The sequence below is a fragment of the Hippoglossus hippoglossus genome, chromosome 13 (assembly GCF_009819705.1).
Source record: "Hippoglossus hippoglossus isolate fHipHip1 chromosome 13, fHipHip1.pri, whole genome shotgun sequence".
Classification (NCBI taxonomy): Eukaryota; Metazoa; Chordata; class Actinopteri; order Pleuronectiformes; family Pleuronectidae; genus Hippoglossus; species Hippoglossus hippoglossus.
In genome coordinates, this window is record NC_047163.1 from 28929583 (window position 1) to 28952304 (window position 22722).

Sequence of the window (22722 nt, forward strand, 5' to 3'; positions counted from 1 at the left end):
TGACTAAATGCAGACAAATACAACTGTTCAGGTCGGGACTCGTGAGAAATTTGTGGCTGATTCGACAATCAATCAATCAAATTTTATTTGTATAGCCCATATTCACAAATCACAATTTGTCTCATAGGGCTTTAACAAGGTGTGACATCCTCTGTCCTTAACCCTTAACAAGAGTAAGGAAAAACTACTAAAAAAAACCTTTTAACAGGGTAAAAAGAACGTAGAAACCTCAGAGAGAGCCACATGTGAGGGATCCCTCTCCCAGGACGGACAGAAGTGTAATAGATGTCAAGTGTAAAGGAGAACATCATCAAGATAACGGTTTTAGCAGCATTGATAAGGGTAAACATTTTGAAGCAAAACTGAAGGTCAATGAATTGATGGATTATTGTCAGTAATGGTCGAGTATCTGAGGAGAAATACTATGTATTGAGCAGTCCTGCTGCAATCATAGTCCATGGTCAGCAGCCACCACGATCATGATCCACCATCAAGATCGGATGCCACTATAGTCCACAGTCATTGTCCACTGCCGCCATTAGGATCCACCATCAGCTGCCACCTTGATCGTGGTCCACCACCATTATCAGATGCCAACACGATAAAGGATCCGCCATTATTATCACGATCAGCCAGCATGATACAGAATCCGCCATACTGGATCCACCATTACGATCACGATCTCTGATACGTGATCCACAGATCATAATCCACGATGTGGCCACAGCTGCGGCCCTGGATCTGCGGCCGATAAGGCAAAGGGACTCCGGGGAAGAAGTCAAGTCAGTAACATGTATTGATGAGATATGAATTTGATGTGATAACGATTGAGAAGAGGAAGGAGAAGCTGGAAAGAGAAGCTCCGAGTGTCATGTGTCCCCCGACCTTCTAGACCTATAGCAGCATAACTAAGAGCAGGTCTAAGACAAGCCTGGACCGGCTCTAACTATAAGATTTATCGTAAAGGAAGGTTTTAAGCCTACTCTTAAATGTACAGATGGTGTCTGCCTCCCGAACTGAAAGTGGGAGATGATTCCACATGAGAGGAACCTGATAGCTGAAAGCTCTGGCTCCTACTCTACTTTTAGACAATGCACAGTGGAGTTATAACAACTTCCTGTTTCATTGCGAAACATCAACCCTCACCGTGCTGCCACTTACAATTTTCACAATGAAATATCCTTATGGTCTTGTGGCTTTTCTGAGCACATTTAAGGTATATATTGTAATGTAATTCTATTGCATCATGTATGAAACATGGATTCCTGTCGCCAGAAGGTGGCACTGTGATGATGAGTCAATATTGACATTCAGATCTGTTCAATCCGGGACTCTGATCAAGCGAGAGAAATTTGGGGCAGATTGGACAATGCACAGTGGAGTTATAACAACTTCCTGTTTCATGGCAAAATCAGTAGGTAGTGCTATGACCCTGAGTTAATAGTAACATATGGATCTGTTGAGGCCAGGACTGTGATCATGTGTGAGAAAATTGGGGCTCTCAAAATTGGACAATGCACAGTGGAGTTATAACAACTTCCTGTGTCATGGCAAATCCTAACCATCAACTTTTTGTGTGTCGCCACGGCAACAGCATTCAACAAAAACACACTAGATTCATAACCTATTATCGACCAAGTCTAAAGGGTCTTCTGGCCAAATTTCAGCTGGACGTGTTCCATCTGCTCGGAGGAGTACATCACAATAAAAAACATGTTACTTCATGTTGCCAGTAGGGGGCACTATGACAATGACTGAATATTGGCAAGTATATGTGTTCAGGCTAGGACTCTTATCGAACATGTGAAGTCTGGTGCAGATTGGATAATGTATACTGAAGTTATTATACATTCCTGTATTTGAAATTTGACACCACGCTCTCTGACAAAAGCTCACGAAGAGCAGAGCTTTTCATCAACAATGTGGTTAGATTGCACTGACCAAATTTGATCTGATTAATCCTTTGTTAAAGAACGATGTGTGTGAATCAAACAGTGACAACTTATTCCAAAATGGCTGACTTCCTGTTGTGTTTGGAATATTGCTCCCCTGACTTTGTTGTACGTGTGGGCATGAAACATATGCCCAATGATTTTCATGCATTTTGGTCAAATGCACAGCAGGTGCTGGACTTTAGTGGGGCGCTATCGAGTCAATTGGGCACGCCCATGCACGAAAACCATTTGACACATCATTTTCTCGCACATCGGAATTTTGTGCAAAGTTTCAGCAAAAGTTACACATTTTCAGGCCGCCAAATATCCAATTCATTACTAGGATAAAAAATAAGAAACCGAATAGGGTCCTCGCAGCGGTTGTTGCTCGGGGCCTAATAATTGGAGCAATTCCAATAGGGTCTTAGCGATCGGTGCTTGGGTGATGATTATGATGTGATGTGATAGATAATTGAAACAAAGCTTTGGCAGCTGTGGCTCAGGAGGTAGAGCTGGTCCACTAAATGGAAGGTCGTCTGTTCAATTTCCGTCTACCCCATTCCGTGTGCCGAAGTGTCCCTGGGCGAGATACTGAACCCCAAACTGCAGATCGCCTGTGTCACTGAATGAGTGCACTTAATCAATGTGTGTGTGAATAGGTAAATGGCAAAGACTAGAACAGCACTATATATATATATACACACCACTTTACAAAGTGAGAATGTGTCATAGTTTGGATTATGTCAACCAATGTCCGGGTTTTAGCTTTTAAATGAGTCAAGCCTTTGTCTATTCACCTTTCTCTCAGAAGTCTGCGAGAGACTCAGCCGTGGACATCACCTCAGATTTCAGAGCGGTATCTTTCAACCCATCACTACCCTACAGTGGGCCAGATCAGCCCACGAACACGCAAGTCCATGAGCCTTGACATGGGTCAGCCCTCACAAGCTAACACCAAGAAGCTTCTGGGTATGATTTCTCTCTCTGCTCTTTACAATACATGTTGATCTTTCTTTGGGTGAAGCATCCCTAGAAAAGTTCATAATAAACCTCCAGATTGTAAATGTAATTATTGTGTTTGTTTGTTGGCCAGGCACCAGGAAGAGCTTTGATCATCTCATATCAGACTCCAAAGCACCAAAAAGACCAGAGATGGAGTCGGGTATGACCACCCCTCCCAAGATGAGGCGTGTAGCAGAAAACGACTACGAGATAGGTGAGCGTATCATCCTGGCATATCCTGATAGATATGGAGATATTTAATGTAATTCCTCTATGTTACAATTCCAGAGACACAAAGAATTGGAAACTCTCACCTTCGTAAAGTGTCTGTATCAGAGTCCAACGTTCTGCTGGATGAGGAGGTGCTGACTGATCCAAAAATCCAAGCTCTACTCCTCACTGTGCTGGTGAGGAAAAATAACAGTTCAGACCAGAGGATCATGACTGATAGTAATTAAATGCTATTTCTTTTCATCTCTGACTCTGTTAGTTAACAGACCGTTGCTCTGATTTTCCAGGCAACCCAGGTCAAATATACTACTGATGACTTTGACCAACGGATTTTGTACGAGTACTTGGCTGAAGCTTGCGTCGTCTTCCCAAAGGTTTTCCCAGTTGTGTAAGTAGCCAATATATAGCCTCTCTGGGCTAAGCTCTATTCTAAGCTGTCAGAATTAGTTCTGATCACATAGTTGACATCACATAGAAATTACTACAAAAATGAACTAGTTCACGTTCATTTGTTCCATTTTTTATTGGGTTAATTTAGGTGAAAAACGTACAGTCATGTGTTTAGTTATTAATCGATGGTGTCGGATCATGTGTGTGTCGCTCCCCTCACTTTAACCGTGAGTCCTGGCTGTGAGAGTCACGTCTCGTGTTGTACTGAGCACAACATGAGTCATTTTCATGATTTTTAAATGCAGTCTCATAAACTCTGAAATCAAACAAAAACTAAGTTACTTCATGTCCTGATCAGGTCCTGATAACTAGTGATGAGTGTTTATTAGTTCAAGTGAGAGCAGAGTGGAGGAGGACACAGAAACTCCAGCTCGGTACAAACCAACTGCAGCTTACTTACCGGCTGCTTCACGTGAACGAGCTCTGATCTCATTGCGTGTGTCAGCGAGTGAGTGGGGGTGGGGGGCGGAGCCCTAGGGCCTGTGTGTGTGTGTGTGTGTGTGTGTGTGTGTGTGTGTGTGTGTGTGTGTGTGTGTGTGTGCGCGTGCGCGTGCGCGCACTGTCTGGGAGCACACACACACATTTTCTCTGGCTTCTGGTATTTTACATGATGGTCTGATATGATGATGATTTTAAAAATGAATGTAAACGTTCATCATATGAAAACTGATTCATTCAGTTCATCGTTCACGAAAAATATAAAATATAGTCATGAACACTGTACAGAGAGCCACTGCAGAGCGGCTGAAGAGCCGCATGCGGCTCCGGAGCCGCGGGTTGCCGACTCTTGTCCTAAGGGAATGGCTGGCCAGTGCTAATGCCAAGCAGCACTGTGGTAACTTTACAGTGCCATCAGTGAGCTACACACTTCCCATCCTGACAGTATTTTAATCATTGCTGGGGAATTCACACAAACCTTAGCCACCGAAGTTACATCAACATGTTGATTTTTAATAGAGGGGACAACTAGACTCATCTAGACGGAAATACATAAAGTTTTATCTTATCTTACTCTTAAATGAGCGCCACTGCAGTGTGCATTACTCTACTGGTCAACAAGTGACTCTGCTCTGATGTTTTGTAATCATCACATGTAAAACTGATGTTTATAAATACCTGCTGATTTCATATTTATGTTCCTGGATAAACGGGGCATCGTTTCTTCTGCAACAATGAAGTTAAAACACTGCGTTTCAACGAATCTGCGGAAGAACCTCTGTCTGCAGGAGCAGTGCTATTCTCATTATCATTGGCTGATCGTGTTTTTTGTCAAAACATGGATGGGATGAGTACTATCTACGTTATATCGACCTGTCTTAAATTTCTATCGAGGAAAAGTTATATCGCACTAATTATCGCTATTGTTTTATCGCCCAGCCCTACTAAGAAGCGTAACATTTTGTTTGAGACTTGTACATGGTCTTTCACATATGACCCAGCACACATTTACGTTACACAGTGAAAAAAGAATGTAGCCACATGCATACCAGACCACCTCTGTGTACTTAGCACTGACCACTGATGATGATGATGATGACCACTTGTAAATGGATCACTCAGGACAGGTATTAATGCCAGGGGCCTGTACTACGAAGCAGGTTCAACATACTCAGGATACCTTTCCGTCATCCAGCTTAACTTAACCTAACATTAGGCTAAGCACAACGTTGGTCATCAACTCAGTAGGTCAACCCAGGTTTTCTTTATCTAAATATGAGCATGTGTACATAAAAGGGGTGTTTAGCATGTGGACACATGCGGACTGGGGAAGACTGGGATCGAAGAGCAGGCCTTCTGGTTAGAGGATGACCGCTCTAACCCCTGAGCCGCAGTACATTGTTGACATTTTTCTTGTTCAAGCACATTGTGTTCCTTCAAAAGCTTGGAGGAAAAATAATTCTAATTGTGATATTCATTTTTGTTATTGTTTGTAAGTTTATTAAAAAGGACAGGGGCTCTTCAGGGGCCAATCAGATTTTAGCTTGGGCCAGTGCCTCCCTGGCCCCGGCCCTGGATGCATTGTTGGACACAAACAAATCAACATATGAATACTGAGAAGTAGGGCTGGGTGATATGGAAAAAAATCTTATCACAATAATTTATTCATATCAGTTAATATCAATATATATCACGATATAAATCAAATAACCATAAAATATTTTTTTTGCACATTTGTGTTTATGTACAATGTGCCGCAGTACGTTCCTGAAATATAGTTTTCATTGTTTGACTGTAGGTGGTGTTGTGCAGTCTAATTACTGATTAGAGGCACAAAGGACCTGCCCAAGCGCTTTGAGGCACGTTGCTGGATGAGTCTGTGGCTAAATGTGCTCCTGAGCTGCCTCAGCACAGCAGTGAGGGGTATAGAGGGGTTGTCCATCATGGCGTTTAATTTTCCTCTCCTCCTCTTCTCAGTCCAGTTCCATCCCCATCACAGAGCTGGCCTTCCTCACCAGCTTGTTTAGTTTGTTGGTGCAACAGCTCCCCATGCCACCTCCCCAGCGCACCACAGCAAAGAAGATGACACTGGCCACTAGTTTGGTAACACATCTGTAGAAGCCTAATGCACACGTTAAAAGACCTGAGCCTCCTCAGAAAGAACATCCTGCTCTGTCCCTTCCTGTGGAGGGCCTCAGTGTTGTTTGACCAGTCAAGTTTGCTATTTAAATGCACCCCTAGAAACTTGTAGCTATTCCCCATCTCCATCCCCTTCCCATTAATGACAACAGGGGTGTGGAATCTCCTTCTGCGTCGGAGGTCCACTGCCAGCTCCTTGGTTTTCCTAATCTTGAAATGCAGGTGATTTCTTCCATATCATCCTACAAAGCTCTCGACCAGGTCTCTGTTCTCCCTCTCCTTTTCATCTCTGATGTAACCAACAATGGAGGAGTCGTCAGATAACTTTTGTAGTTGGCAGGTTCCTGTGTTGTATCAGAAGTCCGAGGGGTAAAAGGTGAAAAGAAATGGTGACAGGATAGTTTCTTTGGGTGTGCCTGTGTTGCTCACTAGCACATCTGACAAGCAGTCCTGCAGCCTGACATACTGCGGCCTGTTAATTAGATAGTCTGTGATCCATGTCACAAGGTCCCGGTCCACCTGCAACACAGAGAGCTTCCTGGCCAGCCTGCATGGCTGAACGGTGTCAAATGCTTGGAGCACTTGGATGCCCTTTCTTTCTCATTGCCCTCCTCCAGGAAAATCCTCTTCTTACTGTTCAGCAGAGCTTTAATGTCCCTGTTGATCCAAGGTTTATTGTTGTGGAAGCAGCAGACTTCCTTGGTAGGGACAACAAATTCCTCACAGAATCAGTGACAGAAATTATGTAGTCAGTCATGCACTCGGTGAGACCATCGAGGTCATCTCTGCAGTCGTCCCGAAACATATCCCAGTTTGTAACCCTGTAGCACTCCATCAGGGCGTCCTGTGCCTCACAGACCACGGCTGCACAGTCCTGGTGGTGATGGGCCGTCTCCTAACAAGGGGTTCATATGTAGGAGTGAGCTGTATCAAGGACCCCATACACAACTGTTATCAACATGTGTTTTTTGTGATCCGATCACAAGCGGACAGCTCTCAATACAGGTGTGAACGCACTCAGATCGGATAACCCCATGTGTCCACATTCTTTTAGCAGGGGGAACGCTAATCTATCCTGGATGGCAGATGAAGGACCGCCTCCTCAGCTGATGTTCTCTGACTCACTACAGTTTCCCTACGAATCGAACATATTTTTTCTCTTCTACTTCTGTTTGTAACCACATCCACAATATCAACACTGATCACCGCATAATGATCGATACTTTCCTTAAATTGGTCAAATCTTTATTCACAGCGCAGCTGCACGAGATTCATTCAGCTCCTCTCTCTCTCTCTCTCTCTCTCTATCTCTCTCTCTCGCGCTCGCTCGCTCGCTTGCTTGTGTGGACACACACAAAGTGACATTGGACACACTTGTGTACTCGGATCTGGTAAAAACAATATAACTTGGACTTCGTGAACAGAAATGATGTGCATGTTTATTTGAACATTAGGAGGGCAAGTGAGATCCGTACTGAGATCTGATCACGAGACGCATGTAGGGCCACATGTTAATACTGTGTATGAATGCATGCACCCAGAGCTGTCCACTTGTGATTGGATCACAAAAAACACATGTTAATACCAGGTGTGTATGGGGCCAAGTAGTGGTCAAGGCTGCCCAGAGGGGGGAGAGCTGCAGCTCTGTATGCCTCGTTTACATTTGCATGCAGTAAGTCCAAGGTTTTATCCCCCCCGGTTATCAATATCAGGCGGGCAGAGTTTACCTTTAGTGTTACATGTCCAGGGTTACACAATTTGGAATTAGCAAAGACAGCAAGCTCTCAGCCCGACTTCTTCCCGCTCTGTTTGTCCCTGTCCGCTCTAACCAGTGAGAAGCCAGTTAGTTCCACTTCTTTGTGCTGTAGGAGCTCCTCACGTGAGTAGACCACGGCACAGTGTTGTTGTTGTCTTGGTGGTGGTTGCAGTGTCTGTTGACTTGCACATAGTTGTTTGAATGGTACAAAGTTAAAAACTTCAAAATGAAGGTGCCTGTTGGCTCGTGTTCTCTAGTGGGAGGGCAATAGTTTGTTTAAAAAGCTCTTAAGGGTAAAGTGGGAGACAGAGCTGCTGTGTAGGCAGCCACTTGCTGCGCCGTTCACACACTCACGGTAAACAGTAACAGTTTGTTTGTGTTTCCATTACATTGATCCCAGGCTTCCCAGGTTGTGTGGAACATGAATGAAATACAGGACATGTAAGTCAAGAAGCCTTTCCTTGCAAAAAAGGGTGTGAAATGATCAGGCCATCTTTCCCCTCGGGCGAGAAGGCATTCCTTGCCAATCTGAAGTCAGCCTACATCTAGCCTCTCAGACAAGGGCTCCTGGAGTACCTCTCAACAGCAAACCTGTTCAGGTGGAAAGCACTTCATCTACCCCTAAAATCCATCAGGGAATCTGTGGATGAGAGATTGAGGGACACTTCCTCCAGGGGAATGAGCTGGAGGAATTTATGGACAGGATTTAGATAGGGTGGGCTGGTATTAGATGGGTTGACCCACCCATCTTGTAATCCAGAGACTCTCTGCCCTCCCCCTGCAACCTTCAGCAGTGGTTGGACACAGTGCAGGCCTGTGACCTGATCAAAGCCTCCCTTCAACACTCACTGTTAGAAAGCAAAACCACACTCACACAGGGCCAGTTCATATGACTCCATGACTAGGGCTGGGATGGTATGGATTTTTTTCTCACCACGTTAAAAAATATATTACGTTAAATTGCGATTGGGCGGCTTTTCGCCTCCAAATTTGAGTACAGTGGAAAACATTTATAGTGATCCATTTGTCCCGGGTCAAATTGATCTCTATAAGCAGTTGATTACTGTAACCGAATTGCATTGCTTCTGTATGATAGTCCCGGAACTTGAGGGAAAGGTAATGGCTCAATTCAGTTGGCATGATAGAGACACAGAGGAGCAGTAAAATATTGAAAAGTCTGTAAAAAAACGTATTTTTATAAACCTGTTCCTGTACCCGGCTGCAAAGGAACAAACCCAGTGATCAAAAGTCTGGTCTTCAGAAACTGAGAGCATCATGCAGGACTGTTTATCACAGACAGACTGGGATGTGTTTAAAGCTGCAGCCACACTGGAGGATTCTTCTATCAACATACAGGAGCATTCTGAATGTGTGACTGGGTACATTAGCACCTGTGTTGTCAACATTGTGCCCACCATACAAGTTAGAAAGTTTCAAAACCAGAAGCCCTGGATGATCAGTCAGGTACGTCACATGCTGCATGCCCGATCTCTTGAATTTTGATCAGGGAAAGAGATATACGTAATACAAAACAGTACAGACTGAGGAAAACCATCAAAGAGGATAAAAAGCAGTACAGGGAGAAACTGGACAGTTTCTAGTCTACTGCGGATGCCGGGTGGATGGGACTGGGCCTGCAACACATCACAGAGTATAAGGGCACCACCACAGAGATCACCAACTCCACCATAACCCTGCCTGAACAGCTCAACCAATTCTACGCCTGCTTCAAGACCTCCAGCAGCAACACACAGGGGAAGCACTCACACACCTAGATCACACAACCCTGGGGGTGTGTGGGATCTCTGATGGTGTTCTGGGCACTTCTGAAGACCCTCTGCTGATAGATGTCCTGCAGAGATGGGAGGGTCGTTCAAGTGATGTACAGGGCTGATTTGACCACTCTCTGCAGGTGTTTGCGGTCTGTTTGTGTGCTGTTGACATACCATGCTGTAATGCTGCTGGTCAGAATGGACTCAATGGTGCACCGGTAGAAGTTGCAGAGGAGCTGTGCCTTCCTGATCAGCTAAGTGATGTGGTGGATCCAGGTGAAGTCCTCACTGATGTGGACGCAGAGGAACTTGAAGATGTCGACCCTTTCCACCTCAGTCTCACTAATGTGTAATGGTGTGTGTTGACTCCTCCCTTTCCTCAGGTCCACTATCACATTCTTTGTTTTGCTGACATTGAGCGTCAGGTTATTGTTTTGATACCACAGCTCCACCTCCCTGCGTAGGTGTCCTTGTTTTCCAGATGGGAGAGGGCAGTGTGCAGGGCAGTACAAACTGCGTCCTCAGTAGATCTGTTGGACCGGTATGCAAACTGCAGGGGGTCCAGTGTGGAGGGAATGGTGGATTTGATGTGACCCAGTATGACCCACTCGAAGCACTTAATAATAATGGGTGTAAGTGCAACTGGTCTGTAATTATTCAAGCAGGTTACTGGGTTTTTCTTGGGGATTGGGATAATGGTGGTCTTTTTAAAGCAGGATGGAACTGTGGCCTGTGCGAGGGACAGGTTAAAAATGGTGGTGAAGACATCAGTGAGTTCTGCAGCACATACCCTGAGGGCCCGTCCTGGGATGTTGTCTGGGCCCATGGCCTTGCAGGGGTTGATTTTCCTCAGGGTTCTGCATACGTCAGCTGCTGACACAGTGAGCAGTGGGTTGTGTGTTCCATATTCTAAGGACTTCTGTGGCTGATGGGATTGTTCGAAGCAAGCGTAGAATGTGTTCAGCTCATCCGGTAAGGAGGTGTTATAATTCGTTATTCCTGAGTTAGTGCCACCATAGTCTGTGATGTGTCTCAGGCCCTGCCTCATCTGCCTGGCATCAGCTGCGGAGTAGAAACATTCCAGCCTTTGTCTGTACTGTCTTTTGGCCTGTTCGATTCTCTTCCGGAGTCTGTATTTTGTTTTCTGCAAGGATGTCTTCTCAGCCGCATGCTCTACACATTGTTAACATACAAATGCGTCACCTCTCACAAGGACAATACAATCCTGAAATTTGCTGACGACACCACAGTCATTGAACTTATTACTGGCGGCATCAGCATTTAGAAGGGAGGTGGCAAGTCTTGTGACATGGTGTGAAGAGAACAATCTCACCCTCAACACAGACAAGACCAAGGAAATGATCGTGGACATGAAAAAGGAGAGGAGAACCCATCAGCTGCTGTTGATCCTTGAGCTTGAGGTGGAGAGGGTGAGCAGCTTCAAATTCCTGGGCGTCTACATAAGTGATGACCTCTCCCGGACACGAAACACCACCCAGCTGGTCAAGAAAGCTCAACAGCAGCTGTACTTCCTGAGGAGTCCTCTATTGTCAAGGACTCCACCCACCCCCAACACGGACTGTTCACACCTCTGCCCTCTTGTAGAAGGTACAGAAGTGTGAAATGCAGGATGTCCAGACTGAGGAACAGCTACTATCTAACAGGCATCAGACTGTTACATACTCACTAGCCCTTACGCCACCCTGGACAACCTCAACCCACAGATCCTTCACTCTGCCTTCCAACCCCCCCCCCCCCCCCCCCCCTCTCCCCATACACGCACACACACACACACACACATATACACACACACACACACAGACAAATCCCATCCCACAACCCAACTGCAGACAATGTGTTTTTGCACAGACTGGATAAGTCCATGTTTTCTGTCTATTGCACTACATTGCACAGATGCTCTATTGTACATTTATATTTTTCCTTTTCTTGATATTTTTTTAAAAATAAGCTTTTTAAAATATAAAAGCACAGTATTCACACTGGAAGGCAAAGAAATAATTTTATTGTACAGGGCTGTATATATGACAATAAATGCTTTGAACTTGAATTAAAAACTGTAAAAAAAAACATTTTTTGTAACTTGGCCACACATCATCTGATAGAGTCCAGGTCAAATATCAGTCTTTGTCATAGCACCACCCACTGGGAACAGAAAATATCTATTTCTGACTTTTACATTTTCCCCTTGCTCTGACATGTGTAAACGTGCAAAGGCCCTTTATTGCTGCTTGCATTGCAGTTTTGTTTCCCCTGGGTTTATGCCTCTTTGATCTTTTCACATACCTACTGATCATGTCTAATTTATGTACCTGAATGTGATTTCATAAAGTCCCTTTGGCTTCTATACAATGAATCAATAATTTAACTACCTGTCCGTCACAAAGTCAAAATCTAAGAAATACTTGTGCTGTTACAAAAGGGAAACCACCCATTTCACCAATGCCACATTTGAAATGGGCATTCAGAGTTCATGCATATACAGAACTGTTTACAGATGAAAATTTATACAGACTTATGAAAGGTTGTTTTATATATGTTTCATCCTCAGCCACAATCTGCTGGATTCAAAAATCAACACTGTGCTGTCCATGTGCCAAGACACCAATCTCCTAAACCCTGTCCATGGCATTGTCCAGAGTGTGGTTTACCATGAGGAATCGCCACCACAGTACCAGCCATCCTATTTACAAAGTAATACATGTTGACATTTTTACTTTCTGACCACAACCTGCTGCCTAAAATAGGGACCTACATCAAGCTTTGACATTTAATTGAAATATATTAACAGCTCTATGCAACTGTATTCTTTCCCCTCCCTCTCATTTGACAGGCTTTGGCTTCAATGGACTTTGGAGGTTTGCCGGACCCTTCTCTAAGGTATGAATAATTCTGTCCTCTTGTTGGTTTAAACATGTTTTTTTCTCAGGTACAATTGCCATCTACAACGAAGAAATTCAATATCACCACACCAATTTGCAGGTTGTTGCCATGCAATACACATAGCAGTATCAGAGAGGATGCATATCATTTGAAGTCCAGTTTTCAGTTCTTACCACGTCCACCAGCTGTTCAATAATATAAAAAAGAGTAAAGCAACATTGTCTCCAGCTTCTTCTGTCACCCCAATAGAGTTAATAGGTTGATGAATGGACCTTGTACTTTAATAGTATTGCATTCATTATCATAGGCAGGTAGCTTTAAAGAGTAAAAGCAAGTGTAACTGATATGCTAAATATGTGTCCAACATTTCCTTGCAAGAAGTTGAAGGGTTCTTGGAACCTTTGATTGTACTATGTACTCTGTATAGTGTTACAGAGTGACAACTCTTCTTTGACAAGTACTGACAACAGCGTGCAGAGAGAACACAAACAGAGAGCTGCCAGAATTTATTTTGTTTCAATTGCTTAAGTTAAAACGTAGGTGGTCTGTCTGTAGTCACAAATCTGTTTTAAATCTATATATAAAAACTATCCCCCTGCACCTCCCTAGCTGGCTACTTTTCCCCCACTGTCTTGCTAATCCTTATCTATTTAACATAAATAATGAATAAGGCAGTTTAAACTGCACATACATAAATACATTAACACACAGCATTAGCATAGCTACATTGCACTAGCATACAGCTGTAGTCTTTCAAGAGAACAACGTTCCCCTCTGGAACATTTGGCTTCTCTTGGTACTTGGGATAAAGTTTCAGCGTCTTAAGGTACTCGCATCTCCACCCAATCCAAAAGGTATCCAACAGGCTTTTGATCTTGCATTCCTCTTTGAAAATGTCTGCTTCTTCAAAGTTAGCAGGAGGAAGGTGATGAGCAGTGCCAGTCTTAAAGGTCAGAAGCCCCTCTAAGAGTGAGGATGACAGGCAACTCTGTATCTTAGGATACTTGAGATGAGAGGTCTTATGTTCATGACTGCTGTCACCTCAGCCATCAGTGTTGTCTGTAATCTGTAGGATGACAAATGTGCCAACCATGACACTTGTCCTTGACAGACTTCAATAAAGAGTGAGCTATTTGGATGAGGTATGCTACTGCTACTAAGGAGGGTGGTGAACTTGTAAAGGCATTGATGGAAAGTGTGTCAGATCCATCTTATCAACTGTCGATTTCCATGCCAAGTACATCTGCACACAGTTCCAGCCTTGGGATGGTTATGTCAGGCTCAGCGGCCATCTTTACTTTTCCGAAGACAAAATGTACAGTTCAGTTTGTCCTCCCTTGCCAAAGTTCAGAATTATTTGAAACTTAATGTTTTGTGCTGTTGCTTCATTGTAGAGCTGTGTGCAGAGATATTCTGCCTGCTGTCATTGTCACTGTCTTTCTCTCTCACTCACAATTACATACACCCATTTGCCTCACTGGAGATATCATGCCCATGTCAGTGGGAGATATGGTCAACCCACTAGGAGAAGCATATAAAACTGAGATCATGTCATTTCATGTTGCCAGTGGGTTTTGCTATGATTACAACTGCATAGTGGTATGTGGATGTCTTCATACCAGGACTCTTATCAAACATGGGAAATTTAGGGGAGATTGGACATAGTATATGTCAGTTGCAACAACTGTGGACTGCATTATTGTGGTGGCATGACAACAGCATTCATGAAAAGGCTTTAGATTGAACTGACCAAATTGTATGTTGATCTAATTCTGTAAGAGAAGTTTGTTAAAGTAGGATCCCTGTAAATGACTGAATACAAAATCTATTTAGAGTTGGGATTAAGATATGGCTCCAAGAGGCTGTTTTGTACGTCTTGGGATGTTCCATAGGTATATCAAATTTCACAAACATAAGTGACACGTAGTACTTCGAGGGCATGCCCTTCAGCCATTTTGCCACACCTCTGGTCAACAACCATATCAAATATTAAGTTCAGCCACTCTTGAAGAATTAGCAAATTTTTGTAAGGTTCGTAGTCGTTATTAATTGTATATAATAGAGTGTTACTTGGGCCGCATTCTTCTGTTGGAATCCAAGCCTGACCAAAACCCTAAAGGCATTCTGTTTTTTGTGTCCGAACCCGACCCAAACCCGCTACAATTAATGTGAGCTGCAGTGAATTTGTGTTACCCTGTCCCTCCCATGCCTGGATTTAGACAGACATGTGCAATGTAAAAGTCAGAGGGGAATCTCACCACTGCATGTACCTTCCCCACCTTCAACCCGTCCTGCACTCTGATTGGCAGTATTTGTAACTGATTTATCTAGATACTTAGCATGCTTGAAACCTACTTGCAGTATTTAAAGAGTTCACACATAGCGATTGGCAACTGCTGATCGAACGCTTATTTAGCTCCGATCTGGAGCTTTTGTCTAAGACTTCCAAAACTCATAAGCAACAAAAAAATGGGCTAAAATTATGTAGTGTGAACTACCTCAAGCTTTCAGTGGACTTGGGGGTCAACCTACCCCCACCCTCCTCCACATATCCTACTGAATGTGAGATCTTCACAGCCGACAGAAGTCTGTCAAGCTCACCTACTAGGACTAAGGCACCCACTACAACAACATGATTTCAATGAGCAATAGTAAACTGAACCCATGAATGTAAACATTGAGTTAAAAATATTTTTAGTACATGCTGCCTGTGCCGCCCCTGAAAGAGTAATAGTAACAGTAATATGCAGCGCTAATAAGGGACTAAAGAGGGGACTCAGCTTCCCCAAGATGAACATGGAAATAGTATGCTGAAGCATTTTGTGAGTTCCTTGCTGATTTGTTATTAGGATATAAATGCCAACAGGCTGTAGTGATGCATGGGTCAGGGTTTGTCGATGTGTTAAAAAAAATGTGTTAATCAGCCACCTGAACACAATGTTTAAGCTTCACTTCACTACTATCTAACTACCAGTAATTTGACCTATGAAATCAAATATTATTTTCATGTAATTTCTGTTTTGAATAAGCTCCAAATCCTTTTATTTCACTCAGTGGCCTTTGTGCCCTTTTTGTTACACCAAAGGCCAAATAAGCCTGGTGCTGTATATACCCCAATTAGGCAATGCTAGCTGTACTGTAATAATGCCATTTCATAATATTCATCATGAAGTTAAGATGTAGATTGTGTCTGTAATATTATTGATTGCAAAAGTGAATGCATTATTACACTATATCATGTCATTTGCTGACTATATATTGACTACTACTAATACTTCCTACCATGAGATTAATTGTTTTCAATCTATTTTAGGATGCAGAGATACCTTCAATTCTATTTTGAACTATCCATGATGTCATTTTCTGATTGCATTGTGTGTTCTTAATGATGTCACTTATCATGACAAATGGACTGCATTTATATAGTGCTCAAGGTGCACACACATTTATACATTGTTTGCCATACCAAGTGTATTGTCTTTTACTCACACCCCATTCCCAGCCTGCTGGCACAGCCGCTAGGGGCAATTTGGGGTTCCGTTCCTTGCCCAAGGACACTTTGACATGCTATCACAGGAGCTGGGAATCAAACCACAAATCTTTCAATTGATAAACCAGCTCTACCTCCTGATATATCATATGATGGCCTATGATTTTCTTATCAACATAAGCTTAACCCTAACAGCTCTCATCTGAGACTAAGACAACTTGATAAATACAAAAACCCACCCTCAAGAAAATTGGTTAATTAATAACTGAGGTGTGTGTGTGTGTGATATTACATCACTGGAGAGGTATGCTTGGATTGCAACACACTCCTGGATGAAGAGACTGACTCCAGGGGTAGTTTTATAAAACGCTGAACCCGCTACTTGTGTGGGGGTGTAAGTGATGAGAAGAGTTAATAACTGCATCCACTTATGTGAAAATAATTTAGATTTCTTCATAATTGCTGAATATCTGCTGAGCAGGTTTAATTTTGTAGTTGCGACAGGTTAGAGAAACATTTACAATGCTATTCATTAGTAGTTGCGTCAACTGTGGGTCAGTTGTCTTCTTTCACTTTATTAAGGGTGTCTTGGAGACCAGTAGGCATCACTTGTTGATGAAATTTTTTCACTGTCAACTTAGAAAAAATGGTAGAAACAATACATTGAGGCTTTTATTCAAGTTTTCAGCTAGTCATCTGTAATCTGCTTCCCACTCTTAGTAGGCATGCCATTTTTGTTACCCTGACATAAAAAATAAAAAAAATGGGTCTGGGTTATTTGAATTCAATAAGGCTCTGCATAAATGATTACCTCAGATGTCAATGCTCTCGTGAGTTTTTGCTTTTCTCTAGCATTATTAATTATTTGTTTAAACCAAGCAGTTACATGTAACTAATTATAATTTTTCATCTCCAATAAATCTACTGCCCTAATAATAATCTCTTCAAAAGCAATAGGTTCCTTAAAATTTTCGTTCTGGGGACCGATCCGACACAATCTGTAGGTCTAAGACTCCGTTCCGACCTTGTGTTAACATTAACATAAGTGGACACAATCAAGACACATTGAGAATGCATTTGAGAGCATTTGCAGCCAAAATACCAACATTTTACCATTGCTTTGTAAATATACTGCTGAAGAGGTTAGGATTCAATAACTGTTGCTCCCACGAAGGAGATTGGAAACCGTGGTACCCATGCATTTTTGTGTCTGTCCGATATTGTGAAATATAAACAAAATCTTATCAAAATTATCTGGCGGGCCAGTTTTAGCCAACCATTGCCCTTAACTTTGGGTTGTGTAAAAAGGGTCACATTCCCAACAAAGTTCTATCTATAATAATGTAAACATTCACATTAAGCTTGAGGCTCAGTACTTCAATTTAGTATATACATTATTTGATATCAGATTAAATTAGCTGAAAAGCACAACTGATGTGGGACTCTCCCAGTACTTATAATATGGATGGAAATCATCAGATTAAACTAGTCCCCCCTGAGAGTCAGTGATTCAAATCACTAGTTGAAAACAGCCAACTGAGATTCTTCAAGTTGGGTAGTAGTTTACTTCTGGGGGCATTTTGGTTCCCAGAACTAGCTGCATAATACTGCTTAACAAGGTAAAAACATTACTCAAGTGATTCTGTCTGCTTGCTGAAGATGTTTGCAATGCAAACCCAGACCGAGGGTGAATCTGGGTTGGTCAGACTTCTCCATTCTGCTTAGAATTGGTGAATTTACAGCTCAGCATCTTAATACATTGTTACCATTTTTTGATACATTAGCTTGAAGGAATAAATTGCCTTGTCAACTCTATTACATCATCATCACTCTCACTCTGAAAACCCACGGAGTGCATTTTAATAATTCATATTAATAGTTGTATGTGTCAAATATGATTTGACTGACAAAATTCTTGGTTTGGTACAGACCTTGATTAGACTGACTGAACACATATTAGATCATTAGTAGTGTTAACACTGTTGTTTGAAACTCACATCACTCAAACTATTTTCATATTCTCTGCTAACCTTGCAGCAAACCCAGATACCAGACTATGCCGAGCTGATTGTTAAGTTTTTGGAGGCACTGATTGATAGCTACCTGCCGACAGCTGACGAGGAGCGAGGAGAGGAGCAGTTGAGGACGCCCACCTCCCCCTACCCGCCCACCAGTCAGAGCCAGCTCAGCATCACTGCCAACCTCAACCTGTCCAACTCTATGACTTCACTGGCCACTTCGCAGCACTCACCAGGTCTCACTAGGTCTCACATGTAGACAGACCCTCACTCCCTGAATGGAAAATGTTACTGGAGCAATTACACTTTTCTCCTCCTAGGCTTCCTGTTTTTTAATAACTCTCTTGACCTCTAAATATATTCAAGTCATTAAAGATGTTTATCAGATGTTTACTCAACGGGTGACATCCACACTTTTATACTATGATATCCAGTTTCCCTGAACTCCAGAAGAGATGGATTCTAAATGGTCATGTTGCCTCAATAAATGCAGGGAGAAAGCAAGATACTTATGACACAGCAAGATATATTGTTTAAGACATATTGGAACCAGGAGAAAAATGAATGAAGTACTGTTTTTCAAGTGTGATTAGCACTTGAAAAGAGATGTCACTTTTTTGTTTTTTTGACATTTGCTTACTGATGTCGGACTGCTACCGTATGAGAGAAAATAAATATTTTTTACAGTCCGTGAAGAAATAATAAGGTAACGTCAGCACAGTCGGAGGGAAACATTTGAGTTTGTATGTAAAAGGAAGGAAATATAAAAACATGGCTGCAGTGCTGAAAATAAAGTGTCAGCACTTCACTGGATAAAATATTTTTTTTCTCTTTTGTGTCCAGTGTAAATAAAACCAAAATTAATATATATTGTGTTTGATCCTTTGACATGTAGAGTTTTAGTTTCTTCTGCATCTCTGCTATGAGCTGCTTTCACTGACAGAAACAGCATCCTTAGGCTACTTGTGTACATTTTTTAGATCATACTCTATTTGTATCAGGATAGAACATTTAGGAATGACAACACTGTTGAGTAATTCACTTCGAAGTAAACAGTTGAAGCATGATGTTGACCCTTACGCTTGTGACCCACTGAGAAGGAGTTGGCAGTTCACTTTGAGCCACCAGTTAGGAACCTCTGATTTAGGGGAAACTCAAATCTAAAAAAAATGTTATGCTGTCCTGAACTGGTCACAAACAGTGGATAATTGCCTCATGTCAAGCTTTTAAAACAGTGTATTTTTTGTGTGTTCCCTATGGTCCTCCAGGCGTGGACAAGGAGAATGTCCAGCTGTCCCCCAGCTCTGCTTTGTCCACTGGGGGTCGCACTCGCCACGGTTCAGCCAGTCAGGTCCAGAAGCAGCGCAGTGCCGGCAGCTTCAAGAGACCCAGTATCAAGAAGATTGTCTGATGCGCCAGGGAATGCCATCCCATCTATTCTCCCAACCTCCTCCATCTCTTCTTTCTCTCTGCCCCTCCTTCAGTCTGCAAGGCCTCATACTGCACTCGACTTTAAAATGTCCTCCCTCTTCAAGCTTGTTGCTTTGGCAGTAGAACAAGTGATATTGTGTTCTGCTTTGAGGAGAGTTTTGCTTGAAATATTTTATGTGAGCCAGCCTATGGTGGAGGACAAGGTTCTGTTCAATTGTTCCTCACTTCTGCAGTCAATATCTTTTGTTTTTATTACCTTTGTATCTGGAGATAAGTCTTTTGGAATAACTGGACATTAAGGTTGAGTTTGGGACATGTATTGACTGTACCACATCCATTTGCCTTTCTCATGACTAAACAGTTATTGTCAGTGACATGATCCAAAATGATGAGACATTCATCCCGGTCCTGCTTTGACATGTCAGTCCCCCTCTCCCACTTCTGTACATATTTTACATAGACAGATTATGTATAACCAGTCCCTAGTGCTAATTTCAATGTTGACTTTTTCTCCATGGTGTGCCTTGGTCAGGGTTTTTCATTGTGTACAATTTGTAAAGTAAAAGAGTAAAAAACCTTGCTGAGGATAAAGAACAGGTACTAATTATGGAGGTGAGCCTTCCATATCACCACATGTTCACACAAGCTGTGTCATGACCAGCCTCCAATGATCGTCAAATATACAATCATCCATATACCCTATTGCCTAAAAGTATTTATCCTGTATTGCTAGATATTGCTACACAAATCTTTTAAAACACTTTCAAAGTTTAAATATGAAGGTTGTAAAAGACTAGGGGTAACACAACAGTGTAAATACCGCCAAGCTTTTTGTTTGTTTTTTGTGCAGTTGCTTTTATTAACCTATTTAGTTGTTTAATGTAGGTTACATTTAGTATGAACTGAATTTTCAGCAGCAAAGCATTTTGATTTGTTTACACAGTGAAAAAAAAAGTGTAACAGGCAATAATCCTCAACTCATTTGTCAACCACCAATTTGATTTTTTTTACAGTGAACAGGAGCAACACATCACTGTTAATGTGATAATTACCTTATACTAATGACCTCCAGTGACCATTTGAATAAAAAAGGGCCAATGCACAGTTAGACGTTTTATCCCTGTGGTCTTTTTAAATGAAAAATTTACCTAAAAGAAGATTTGACAGTTTTCAGTATAGCCCTTACAGAGTAAAAACAATTTTTTCTTCAGAAATATAGTATTGATCACCAATGTAAGCCAGTTTGACTCCTTGTGTGGTAAAAAAATATATGCCACATTTCTCAAAAGCCTTGATCAGTTAGCCTTAAATAATAATCTGATCAAAGACGTTGCCAGGACAAGGAATCTAACCAAACATTTAATTTCATCCCTGGACTTCTTAATGTTCTTTCAGCTACAAACATTTCACTCTGAAAATAACTCTTTCTGATTTCATGTATTCTCTAATTCCAGCGCAGGGTTGAGAAATGTGAAACACGAACACTCAACATCAGTAGGGAGTTCAGCGCCCTCCCTTCAAGAGATTCCACAGCTCCCACAAATAAGAATGCGTCAATTGATTCATCAGTGAGTGTGAAATTGTGAATTTCCTTTAAGATCTGTAATTATAATCCCCCAGGTTATTGGTGGTGCAGATGGGATTTTCAAACCAGCCCTCTGTACCCCCAGAGCACATGCTCTGTTACAGTAGAGGGAAACAGTAGTTTACTTTCAACGACTGTTCTGGGCACATTTACTACTCAGCTACACATAATCAGTGTTTTCTGAAGAAGACTGTAGTATTTCAGATTTTTTTTCTGAACATCTCTCTAAACTTACAGGCAGTCATTGGCTTAGTCATCACGTTTTATTAAACATCTTACAGAGATTCTAGAACTGCATGTGCTTCTACCGTACACCGTACACAAGGCAATGTGAGGCAGAACCCAACACATCGCCATGACCAAAAACAGATGAAATGTCAAGAGGAAAAATTATGTTTTAGGTTGTTAAGTGTCATCCCAGAATTTGTCCACCAGAGAGCATTTAATTTTTACACCGTAAAATGTTCAGCTGATTTGCAACGTTTAACATGAAATGATGGGATCAAAACTGCAGGTTGACTAAAATATCTGGAAACTAATGGCTGCCTAGAGAGTAGAGACCTACTGACAGATTCAACACACTGGTTTATTGTAAACTGGCAGACAGGTAGCAGCTGTGAACACGTTTCCATAGATTGAGTTTTGTTCAGTTGACCAGGTGCACAATGAGATATGCTTATCAGTGCTGCACTAGCAACCTCCATCCACACCTCAGATGTGGTTTATTTGTCAAAATGCCTCTATCCTGCCTTATCATGTATGCATGGTAAGAGTCAGGTATTGCACAACTCAGATTGAATTTTTTTTTGTCAGTAACAACTCCATACTTCTGCTGCTCATTCAGTGTTCATGTGAGTGTATGGACGCATGTATGAATCAGTTTACGACTTGAGTTTTTCTTGTATAATAGTTGACTGAGGAGATGTTTAAGTTGTTTTTTTCAGTCCATGGAGGTTCGAAACATTCACGAGATGAATGCTATGGCGAGGGGTACTTTCATTAGATAGCCTCAGAAATAATATTTTGTAGTTCAGGCCCAAAGAACAGCATAAAGGGAAAAATGTGTTTTAATACTAAAGAGAATAAATTAGCTTGTCCACTTAAAGCTGTGGAAGTGGATCGTAGCCTGAAGAATCCTGACTTTTCGTGTTGGCCTTTATCTCAGATTTGCTCTGTGAATCAGGACTCGAACTCAAAATGTTTTTTTCCACAGGTAAAATATCTGAATATTTCAAAGAACTGGATGATTGCCACTCGGATTCATATACTTTAACTAAACTACATTGTGTAATGTGTCTTTAATACATCTGATTGCAAAGGTCACACTCAAAAGGACAAACAGCATCCTGTCACAGAGAGATGAATCTGACAAATGGGGATATTAGCAAACACTTAGAAGGTGTTGATGGTGTAGCTTAGTTGGACAAAAGAAAAGTTTAAAACCGGTCAATGTCAGCACCTTGCCCTACATAAAAGTGTGAGTGATGAGCAGCTTGTCTGTTTTGGAAGGTAATAACTTATATGTGCCACAAGTCCTATTTAATGTGGGGTTTTTCAAACTTTAACAAAAAAAAA

At 42.0% G+C, this 22722-nt stretch overlaps 1 protein-coding gene across 1 annotated transcript in view; it reads left to right on the plus strand.

Moving 5' to 3' along the window:
* The window catches only part of LOC117772532 (neurofibromin-like), a 157145-nt gene extending 135497 nt beyond the window's left edge, over positions 1 to 21648 (plus strand). The window contains 8 exon segments of the mRNA XM_034603738.1: positions 2743 to 2903; positions 3028 to 3150; positions 3225 to 3343; positions 3455 to 3555; positions 12292 to 12434; positions 12574 to 12620; positions 18151 to 18377; positions 19400 to 21648. Coding sequence (XP_034459629.1) covers positions 2743 to 2903; positions 3028 to 3150; positions 3225 to 3343; positions 3455 to 3555; positions 12292 to 12434; positions 12574 to 12620; positions 18151 to 18377; positions 19400 to 19685 — 1207 coding nt within the window. The 3' untranslated portion in view covers positions 19686 to 21648.
* Positions 21649 to 22722: the final 1074 nt, after the last annotated feature.